The 12,170-nt window shown below is 39.7% G+C and overlaps 1 protein-coding gene across 8 annotated transcripts in view; it reads right to left on the bottom strand.

Moving 5' to 3' along the window:
- The window catches only part of NF1 (neurofibromin 1), a 282,567-nt gene that overhangs the window by 131,104 nt on the left and 139,293 nt on the right, over positions 1-12,170 (bottom strand). For all 8 annotated transcript variants that reach the window (XR_013446092.1, XM_078068156.1, XM_078068155.1 and 5 more), the window contains one exon: positions 1,466-1,601. Coding sequence is in view for 7 of the 8 variants with exons in the window: in XM_078068156.1 (XP_077924282.1) it covers positions 1,466-1,601 (136 nt within the window). In the remaining variant the exon portion in view is untranslated. The remainder of the gene's footprint in view (positions 1-1,465; positions 1,602-12,170) is intronic.

Genomic DNA, 12,170 nt, shown 5'->3' with positions numbered 1-12,170 from the left:
CAATACTGTATTACTATTCATTTCTTCTTTTAGGTCTGTTAGTTTTTGCTTTATATATTTAGGTGCTCCAATGCTGGGCACATAAATACTTATAACTATTATATCTTCTGGATGTATTAATCCCTTTTTATTATTATATAATGACCTTCTTTGTCTCTTTTTACCATTTTTAGTTTAAAATCTATTTGGTCTGAAATAAGTATAACTACCCCTGCTTTTTTTTTTTTTTTTTGGTTACCATTTGCTTGAGATGACTTTTTCCATCCCTTCACTCTCAGTTATTGTGTGTCTTTAGGGCTAACATGAATCTCTTGTATGCAGCATATTTTTGGATCTTGTTTTGTTATCCATTCAGCCACTCTATGTCTTTCAATCAGGAAAACTTAATCCACTTATATTTAAAGTAATTATTGATAGGAAAGGACTTACTATTGCCATTTTGTTAACTGTTTTCTGGTTGTAAGTCTTTTTTTTTTTTAAATAGATACAGCAGAAACAGCTTTATAAATAGCATTGTGGGAATAATTCACACAGAGCAGCCTGGAATAGCTTTTTAAAATGGTGATTTCACTGATCTTGCTAATGTCTCTAAGCAACTGAAGCCCTGTGCTAAAAAACAAATGGCTGGGGATGACTCTGCAAAGAAAAAGACACAAAGGCAAGAGTTTTGGTAAATGCATAAATTCTTTCCCCTGTACCCACCCCTGTCCCAAACTCCAGACCCACTAATGTTTCTTCCAGAATCACAGTTTAAACAGGCTAATATAGATCTGCACTAATTTCCCCTGGAATGATTAAATCATCCTTGAAACTACATATGCAATTCAAAAACACAGTGAAAGCCATAAAGAGAACACAGACCTAATTTCCTCAATATACAGGGGATGACTATGGACATCTGAACCCAGAAGCATTACTGCAGTGCTAGTGCTAGAAAGTGTAATAATTTGATCTGAATGATGATGCAATATATTTTATAAGTAGCATTCTATATAAAATAAACAGATTAGTTTGTCCTAGGAAAACCTGACAAGAACACATGACATCTTTAAGACATCAAAATTATAAATCAAGCATTTCAACAGTATAAAAAGCAAGGAGTAGAGCTGCCTCACATGTGAAAAACCCTATGAGTAATTCAGGCAAAAGATAACCAAAAAAATTCCATAATATATCTTATTTCAACCATGTCTATTATACCCAATAGATTCTGTGTATTTTAAACTTGCTTCCAATGCAAGGAAAATTTATTATTTTTAGTACTCCCTTAAAATACTTCAAACTGTCTCCCGAGCAATATTTAAGTTTTTTCAAAGCCAACTCCAACAATTCTTAATGTATTAGTCATCCACATTGACTCTGTATTTTCAACCACCCACTATCAGCAGCTAAATCCCTCTTTAGTAAAGCATTCTTTTTACTTCAGCTTTGGATTAATAATGGTGCTCTCTAGGCTTAAGCATACCTGGTATAAACAGTGGCACACACTTCTAAGCTGAGGGGGGAATTCTGAGGAGGAACTGATGATGGCATGGAAGAACTTTTCAGTCATCTGAAGAAGGTTCCGTTGGTTTTCCTCAAGGCTCTCTGACTGCTCTAACCTGCAAAAAAAAAAAAAAAGAGAGAGAGAGAGAGAGAAGGTAAAATCCATTTACAGTAAACAAATAAAAGTACTCTTTAAAAGAGACTTTCAGGGGCGCCTGGGTGGCTCAGTTGGTTGAGCGACTGCCTTCGGCTCAGGTCATGATCCTGGAGACCCGGGATCGAGTCCTGCATAGGGCTCCCTGCTCAGCAGGGAGTCTGCTTCTGCCTCTGCCCCTCCCCCCTCTCATGTGCTCTCTCTCTCTCTCAAATAAATAAATAAAATCTTTAAAAAAAATAAAAAAAATAAAAAAAATAAAAGAGACTTTCAGCCAAATGCAATGTTTGAACTTTGCTGGGATCTCGATTTGAATTAAAAAGACTGCAAAAAGGCAATACTGAGAACTGTGTATAAGAATTCTTATCCCCTTATATTCTCACAAATTTAGTATATACTCAGCTTAGTGCCATCTTCTCCATTCTGGGTATGTCTGCCTGCAGAAAAGATGTATTCTGGTTTGCTCTCCACCTTTAGGGTAAAAAGCTTTTCTGTGAGCCAAGTCTGTAGTTATCCAGCTGTGCAAGGGATGGAGTAGATGAGTCCAATTCAAGGTGACGTATTAGCGAGCCTATTTGCCCACAGGATCAAAAGCCACATACTCTAAAAACTGTTATCAGAAATAAAGGTAAAGGGCACCAGGGTGGCTCAGTCAGTTAAGCGTCTGCCTTCAGCTCAGGTCATGATCCCAGAGTCCTGGGATTGAGCCTCGAGTCAGGCTCCTGATCAATGGAGAGTCGGCTTCTCTCTTCTCTCTCTCCCTCTGCCCTTCCGCCCTGCTCCCCACCCCGCCTCATGTTCTTTCTCGCTCTCTATCTCAAATAAATTAATAAAATCTTAAAAAAAAGAAAGGAAGGAAGGAAGGAAGATAGGTAGGTAGGTGACAGCTGATTCCTGAGTGCTTCCCTCCCAGCCCTCCTCCTTCCATTCTTGGTTTTGAACAAGGGCAGGGAAGAGGAATATTATTTATTAGGCATCTCCAACCCCAATGAATCCATGTGTCAAGCCACTTTAAAAATATACAATATGTGCATATTTTATTGAAGCTAATGTACAGAGAACACATGAAAGAATGACAGGTGATAATGAATTACAGTTAGAAAACTCTGTACTTTATCTTGTAGTCAACAGGGAACAATAGATGTTCTACAAAACAGAGTAACAAGAAGATTTAAGTTTCATAATAATTCCTACAGCAAATGACCTGAAAAATGAAAAAGACAATGTTGGGGCAATAATGGGGAAATCACAGCAAAAGTCAATAGGATCACTATTTACAACTGTACCAAAAAGAATAAAATACCTAGGAAAATACTCAACCAAAGTGGTGAAAGACCTCTATACTCTTAAAATTATAAGACATTGATGAAAGAAACTGACGACAACACAAACTAGAGGAAAGATACACCATGCTCATGGATTATTATTAAAATGTGTATACGCCCAAAGCAATCTGCAGAGTCAATACAATTCCTGTCAAAATACCAAGTGTTTTTACCAAACTGGAATAAATAATTCTAAAGAATCACAAAAGACTTCAAAGAGACAAAGAAATCTTGAGAAAGAATTAAAAACTAGAGGTATCACAATCCCAGATGTCAAGATATACTACAAAACTACAGTAATCAAGACAGTATGGTACTGGCACAATAACAGTCACATAGATCAATGGAACAGAAAAAAGAGCCCAGAAATAAACCTATGCCTATACTGTCAATTAATCTATGACAAAGTAGGCAAGAATATACAATGAGGAAGACTGTCTTTTCAATAAATGGTATTGAGAAACTGGACAGCTATGTGCAAAAGATTGAAACTGGAGCAATTTCTTATAGCATATGCAAAAACAAACTCTAAATAGATTAAACCCCTAAATATGAGACCTGAAACCATAAAACTCCTAAAAGAAAACATAGGGAGTGATCCCTTGGATATCAGCCTTAACAACATATTTATGGATATGTCTCCACAGGCAAGGGAAACAAAAGCAAAAATAAACTATCGGGACTACACCAAAATAAAAAGCTTTTGCACAGCAAGGAAACCATCAATAAAATGCAATAGCAACCTACTGAATGGGAGAAGATATTTGCAAATGACATAACTGATAAGGGATTAATATCCAAAATATATAAGGAACTCACACAACACCCAAATACCCAAATAATCTGATATAAACAATGGACAGAGTGGGGGAAAAAAGAGGGGGAGTGCCTGGGTGGCTCAGTCGGTTAAGCGTCTGCCTTCGGCTCAGGTCATGACCCCAGAGTCCTGGGACTGAGCCCCGCATTGGGCTCCCTGCTCAGCTGGGAGTCTGCTTCTCCCTTTCCCACTGCCCCTACCCTCTGCCCCACTTGTGCACTCTCTTGCTCCCTCTCCAATATAAATAAATCTTCAAAAAAACAAAAAAAGAAAAATGAAAAATGGACAGAGCACCTGAAAAGACATTTTTCCAAGACATAAAGGTGATCCACACACACATGAAGAAATGCTCAACATCACTAATCATCAGGAAAATGCAAATCAAAACCACAGTGAGGTATTACCTTACACCAGTCAGAATGGTTAATATCAAAAACAATAAGAAATAACAAGTATTGATGAGGATATGAAGAAAAGGAAACACCTGTGCCCTGTTGATGGGAATGTAAATTGGTGCAATCATTGTGAAAAACAGTGTGAAGGTTCCTCAAAATTAAAAATGAAAATACCATATGATCCAGTAATTCCCATTACCTGGTATTTACCCAAAGAAAATGAAAACAGTAATTGAAAAGATACATGCACCCCTATGTTTACTGCAGCATTATTTACAATAGCCAACTCAATAGAAGCAACTCAAGTGTCCATCGACAGATTAACAGACAAAGTGTTACACACACACACACGCATGTGTGCACAGGAATATTACTCAGCCATTAAAAAAGAATGCAATCTTGCCATTTGCAACAACATGGATGGACCTAGAAGTTATTACGCTAAGTGAAGTAAGTCAGAGAAAGGCAAACACTGTATGACTTCACTTATATGTGAAATCTAAAAAACAAAACAGGGGTGCCAGGGTGGTACAGTAGGTTAAGCGACTGACTCTTGGTTTCAGCTCAGGTTGTGATGTCAGGGTTGTGAGATCGAGCCCAGTGTCGGGCTCATGCTCAGCACACAGAGTCTGCTTCACATTCTCCCTCCCTCCCTCTTTGACCCTCCCACTTCTGCGCTCGCTCTCTCAAATAAATAAACAAATCTTAAAAAACAAAACAAATGAACAAACCAAAAAAACCCACACTTTCAAATACAGAGAACAAACTGGTGGCTGCCAGAGGAGAGGTGGCTGAGGGGATGGGTGATATAGGCGAAGGGGATTAAGTGGTACAAACTTCCAGTTATAAAATACGTAAGTCATGGAGATGAAAATGAAAAGTACAGCATAGGGGATATAGTCGATAATGTTGTAACAACGTTGCATGGTGACAGATGGTGACTGCACTTATCATGAAGACCACTGAGTAATATACAGAACTGTGAAACCAAAATACTGTATACCTGAAACTAATATAACATTGTGTGTCAATTATACTATAATAATAATTTTTAAAATCTGATTGAAAGGGGCGCCTGGGTGGCTCAGATGGTTAAGCGTCTGCCTTCGGCCCAGGTCATGATCCCAGGGTCCTGGGATCGAGCCCCACATCGGGCTCCTGGCTCAGCGGCGAGTCTGCTTCTCCCTCTCCCTCTGCCTTTCTGCCTGCTCATGTTCTCTGTCTCTCTCTCTCTGTCTCTTTGTCTCAAATGAATAAATAAAATCTTTAAAAAAAAATACATTTTAAAATCTGATTGAAAAAACAAAGTAAGATCAATGCAGTATTGACTAAATAAATAATTATACAGCCAAACTATGAAGTATTACATAGCAGGTAAAAAGAATGAGATTAATCTTTCTATAGTGACATAGAAAGATCTATGAGATAGAGCTAAGTTAAAAAAATTAAGTTGTGGGGGCGCGTGGGTGGCTCAGTCATTAGGCGTCTGCCTTCGGCTCAGGTCATGATCCCAGGGTCCTGGGATCAAGCCCCGCATCAGGCTCCCTGCTCTGTGGAAAGCCTGCTTCTCCCTCTCCCACTCCCCCTGCTTGTGTTCCCTCTCTGGCTGTCTTTCTCTCTGTCAAATAAATAAAACCTTAAAAAAAAAAAAAAGTGAAAAAAAAAATTAAGTTGTGGAGCAAGACGGCGGAGGAGTAGGAGACCTAAATTTCATCTGGTTCCAGGAATTCACCCAGGTAGGGATCGAACCATTCTGAACACCTACAAACTCAACAGGAGATCCAAGAAAAGAATAGCAGCACCTCTCTGAACAGAAAAGCGACCACTTTCTGGAAGGTAGGACGTGCGGAGAAGTGAATCCAAGGTGATATTCGGGAAGACAGACGGTGGGGGAGGGGGACTCCGTCGGCTGCTTCTGGTAAGTGATAGAGCAGTGGAGCACAAAATCGGAACTTTTAGAAGTCGGCTCCACTGAGGGACGTCGTTCCAGTGGCTAAGCAGGGGGTGGAACCCTCGCTGGGACAGTGTGGTCTCAGGACCCTCGGGGTCACAGAAAGACCGGGGGTGCCTGAATGCAGCAGAGCTCCCAAGTATTGGAGTGGGAAAGCCGGCTGCAGAGACGGAGCCAAGGCGCAGGCTCTCAGCTCGGGGTTGCCATAAACCATGATCCGTGGCACAGTCGGGCCACTGCTCCTCCAGCAGGGACCCAGCAAGCGGCAGATCTGGGGAGACTCCCCTTCCTCCCCCGGGAGGAGCAGCACGGGAGCGCACCGTAGGGATCTGCGGGGTTTGGAGACTCCACACGGGGTTGTGTGCCAGAGATAGAAATACTCGGTCACAGGCCAGGTGAGCACAGAGTGCGGCTGGAGACCGGGGAGACGGGAGTGATTGACTGCTTTTCTCTGGGGGCGCACTGAGGAGTGCGGCCCCGAGTTCTTGGCTCCTCCAGGGCAGAGATTGGAGGCCACCATTTTCACTCTCGTCCTCCAAAGCTGTACGGAAAGCTTGCAGGGAACAAAAGCTCCTGAGAGCAAACCCGAGCAGATTACTTAGCCCGGACCGGGCAAGGGCAGGGCAATTCCGCCTCTGGCAAAGACATCTGGGAACCACGGCAACAGGCCCCAACCCCAGAAGATCAGCAAGAACAGCCAGCCAAGACCAAGTTTACCAATCAATGAGAATGGCAGAACTCTAGAGCTAGGAGAATACTGCACATAGAATTCATGGCTTTTTTCCCCGATTCTTTAGTCTTTCAAAGTTAATTTTTTTTAATTTTCTTGTTTTTCTTTTTCTATTTTTTTTTTTAATTTTTCTTTTTCCCTTTTTCAACGAACATCTTATCAATATCTTTCTTAAAAATCCTTTTTATTTTTCATTTTTAGAGTCATATTCTATCCCTTCACAGTAGTTAACCTTATTTTTGGTATATATATAAGTTGTTCCCTCTTTAAAATTTTGGGATACAGTTTCTCTAACAGACCAAAATATACCCTAAATCTCTAGTGTATGGCTTTGTTCTAGTCTCTGGCCTGATCACATTCTCTCCCTTTTTTTTTTTAAATTTCTCTTCTTTCTTTTTTCAACCAACTTCTTACCAATTCCGTTTATAAAATCTTTTATAATTTTCATCTTTACAGTCATATTCCATCCTTTCATCATATTTACCCAAAATTTTCGGAGGCAGTTTCTTCTAACAGACCAAAATATGCCCAAAATCTAGTGTGTGGCACTGATCTATTCACCAGCCTGATCATATTTGATCATATTCTTCTTTTTTTTTTTGTATCTTTTTCTTTTTCTTTTTTCTTTCTTTCCCTTTCTTTTCCCCCGGTTTCAGGTCTCTTCTGATTTGTTTAGTGTATATTTTTCTGGGGTTGTTGTTACCCTATTAGCATTTTGTTCTCTCATTCATCTATTGTCCTCTGGACAAAATGACAAGACGAAAAAAATCACCTGAAAAAAAAAGAACAAGAGGAAGTACCAACTGCCAGGGACCTAATCAATATGGACATTAGTAAGATGTCAGAACTAGAGTTCAGAATGACGATTTTAAAGATACTAGCTGGGCTTGATAAAAGCATGGAAGATATTAGAGAAACCCTCTCTGGAGAAATAAAAGAACTAAAATCTAACCAAGTCGAAATCAAAAGGGCTATTAATGAGATGCAATCAAAAATGGAGGCTCTAACTGCTAGGATAAATGAAGCAGAAGACAGAATTAGTGATATAGAAGACCAAATGATGGAGAATAAAGAAGCTGAGAAAAAGAGATAACTACTGGATCCCGAGGGCAGAATTCAAGAGATAAGTGATACCATAAGACGAAACAATATTAGAATAATTGGGATCCCAGAAGAAGAAGAAAGAGAGAGGGGCAGAAGGTATACTGGAGCAAATTATAGCAGAGAATGTCCCTAATTTGGGGAAGGAAACAGGCATCAAAATCCAGGAGGCACAGAGAAACCCTCTCAAAATCAATAAAAATAAGTCAACACCCCGACATCTAATAGTAAAACTTACAAGTCTCAGAGACAAAGAGAAAATCCTGAAAGCAGCTCGGGACAAGAGATCTGTAACCTACAATGGTAGAAACATTAGATTGGCAACAGACCTATCCACAGAGACCTGGCAGGCCACAAAGGACTGGCAGGATATATTCAGCCAAGAATACTATATCCAGCTAGGCTGTCATTGAAAATAGAAGGAGAGATCAAAAGCTTCCAGGACAAACAAAAACTAAAGGAATTTGCAAACACGAAACCAGCCCTACAAGAAATATTGAAAGGGGTCCTCTTAGCAAAGAGAGAACCTAAAAGCAACATAGACCAGAAAGGAACACAGACAATATACAGTAACAGTCACCTTACAGGCAATACAATGGCACTAAATTCCTATCTTTCAATAGTTACCCTGAACGTAAATGGGCTAAATGCCCCAATCAAAAGACACAGGCTATCAGATTGGATTAAAAAACAAGACCCATCGATATGCTGTCTGCAAGACTCGTTTTAGACTCAAAGACACCCCCAGATTGAAAGTGAGGGCGTGGAAAACCATTTACCATGCTAATGGACACCAAAAGAAAGCTGGGGTGGCAATCCTTATATCAGACAAATTAGATTTTAAACCAAAGACTGTAATAAGAGATGAGGAAGGACACTATATCATACTTAAAGGGTCTATCCAACAAGAAGATCTAACAATTGTAAATATCTATGCCCCTAACATGGGAGCGGCCAATTGTAAGAGGCAATTAATAACAAAAGCAAAGAAACACATCGACAACAATACAATAATAGTGGGGGACTTTAACAACCCCCTCACTGAAATGGACTGATCATCTAAGCAAAAGATCAACAAGGAAATAAAGACTTTAAATGACACACTGGACCAAATGGACTTCACAGACATATTCAGAATATTCCATCCCAAAGCAACGGAATACACATTCTTCTCTAGTGCCCATGGAACATTCTCCAGAAGAGATCACATCCTAGGTCACAAATCAGGTCTCAACTGGTACCAAAAGACTGGGATCATTCCCTGCCTATTTTCAGACCACAATGCTTTGAAACTAGAACTCAATCACAAGAGGAAAGTCGGAAAGAACTCAAATACATGGAGGCTAAAGAGCATCCTACTAAAGAATGAATGGGTCAACCAGGAAATTAAAGAAGAATTTAAAAAATTCATGGAAACCAATGAAAATGAAAACACAACTGTTCAAAATCTTTGGGATGCAGCAAAGGCGGTCCTAAGAGGAAAGTAATATAGCAATACAAGCCTCTCTCAAGAAACAAGAAAGGTCTCAAACACACAACCTAACCCTACACCTAAAGGAGCTGGAGAAAGAACAGCAAATAAAGCCTAAACCCAGCAGGAGAAGCGAAATAATAAAGATCAGAGCAGAAATCAATGAAATAGAAACCAAAAGAACAGTAGAACAGATCAACGAAACTAGGAGCTGGTTCTTTGAAAGAATTAATAAGATTGATAATCCCCTGGCCAGACTTACCAAAAAGAAAAGAGAAAGGACCCAAATAAATAAAATCATGAATGAAAGAGGAGAGATCCCACAACCAACACCAAAGAAATACAAACAATTGTAAGAACATATTATGAGCAACTATGCCAGCAAATTAGATAACCTGGAAGAAATGGATGCATTCCTAGAGATGTATCAACTACCAAAACTGAACCAGGAAGAAACAGAAAACCTGAACAGACCTATAACCACTAAGGAAATTGAAGCAGTCATCAAAAACCTCCCAACAAACAAAAGCCCAGGGCCAGATGGCTTCCCAGGGGAATTCTACCAAACATTTAAAGAAGAATTAAATACCTATTCTTCTGAAACTGTTCCAAAAAATAGAAATGGAAGGAAAACTTCCAAACTCGTTTTATGAGGCCACCATTACCTTGATCCCAAAACCAGACAAAGACCCCATCAAAAAGGAGAATTACAGACCAATATCCTTGATGAATATGGATGCAAAAATTCTCACCAAAATACTAGCCAATAGGACCCAACAGTACATTAAAAGGATTATTCACCATGATCAAGTGGGATTTACCCCTGGGCTGCAAGGTTGGTTCAACATCCGCAAATCAATCAATGTGATATAATACATTAATAAAAGAAAGAACACGAACCATATGATCCTCTCAATATATGCAGAAAAAGGATTTGACAAAGTACAGCATCCTCTCTTGATCAAAATTCTTCAGAGTATAGGGGTAGAGGGTACATACCTCAATATCATAAAAGCCATCTATGAAAAACCTACAGTGAATATCATTCTCAATGGGGAAAAACTGAGAGCTTTCCCCCTAAGGTCAGGAATGCGGCAGGGATGTCCACTATCACCACTGCTATTCAACATAGTATTAGAAGTCCTAGCCACAGCAATCAGACAACAAAAAGAAATAAAAGGCATCCTAGTTGGCAAAGAAGAAGTCAAACTCTCACTCTTTGCAGATGATATCATACTTTATATGGAAAACCCAAAAGACTCCACCCCAAAACTGCTAGAACTCATACAGGAATTCAGTAAAGTGGCAGGATATAAAATCAATGCACAGAAATCAGTGGCATTCCTATACACCAACAACAAGACAGAAGAAAGAGAAATTAAGGAGTCGATCCCATTTACAATTGCACCCGAAACCATAAGACACCTAGGAATAAATCTAACCAAAGAGGCGAAGGATCTGTACTCAGAAAACTATAAAATACTCATGAAAGAAATTGAGGAAGACACAAAGAAATGGGAAAACGTTCCATGCTCATGGACTGGAAGAACAAATATTGTGAAAATGTCAATGCTACCTAGAGCAATCTACACATTTAACGCAATTCCTATCAAAATACCATCAAGATTTTTCAAAGAAATGGAACAAATAATCCTAAAATTTGTATGGAACCAGAAAAGACCCCCGCATAGCCAGAGGAATGTTGAAAAAGAAAAGCAAAGCTGGTGGCATCACAATTCCGGACTTCCAGCTCTATTACAAAGCTGTCATCATCAAGACAGTATGGTATTGGCACAAAAACAGACACATAGATCAATGGAACAGAATAGACAGCCCAGAAATGGACCCTCAACTCTATGGTCAGCTAATCTTCGACGAAGCAGGAAAGAATGTCCAATGGAAAAAAGACAGTCTCTTCAACAAATGGTGTTGGGAAAATTGGACAGCCACATGCAGAAGAATGAAACTGGACCATAGAATGAAACTGGACCATTTCCTTACACCACACACAAAAATAGACTCCAAATGGTTGAAAGACCTCAATGTGAGACAGGAGTTCATCAAAATCCTAAAGGAGAACACAGGCAACAACCTCTTCGACCTCAGCCGCAGCAACTTCTTCCTAGAAACATCGCCAAAGGCAAGGGAAGCAAGGGCAAAAATGAACTATTGGGACTTCATCAAGATAAAAAGCTTTTGCACAGCAAAAGAAACAGTCAACAAAACCAAAAGACAACCGACAGAATGGGAGAAGATATTTGCAAATGACATATCAGATAAAGGGCTAGTATCCAAAATCTATAAAGAACTTATCAAACTCAACACCCAAAGAACAAATGATCCAATCAAGAAATGGGCAGAAGACATGAACAGACATGTTTCCAAAGAAGACATCCAAATGGCCAACAGACACATGAAAAAGTGCTCAACATCGCTCGGCATCAGGGAAATCCAAATCAAAACCTCAATGAGATACCACCTCACACCAGTCAGAATGGCTAAAATTAACAAGTCAGGAAACAACAGATGTTGGTGGGGATGCAGAGAAAGGGGAACCCTCCTACACTGTTGGTGGGAATGCAAGTTGGTGCAGCCACTCTGGAAAACAGTATGGAGGTTCCTCAAAAAGTTGAAAATAGAGCTACCATACCACCCAGCAATTGCACTACTGGGTATTTACCCCAAAGATACAAATGTAGGGATCCGAAGGGGTACGTGCACCCCGATGTTTATAGCAGCAA

This window comes from Halichoerus grypus, chromosome 2, assembly GCF_964656455.1.
Source record: "Halichoerus grypus chromosome 2, mHalGry1.hap1.1, whole genome shotgun sequence".
In the NCBI taxonomy this organism is placed as follows: domain Eukaryota; kingdom Metazoa; phylum Chordata; class Mammalia; order Carnivora; family Phocidae; genus Halichoerus; species Halichoerus grypus.
The sequence above is the reverse complement of the archived record's forward strand: the minus strand, read 5'-3'. Positions and strand labels throughout refer to the sequence as shown.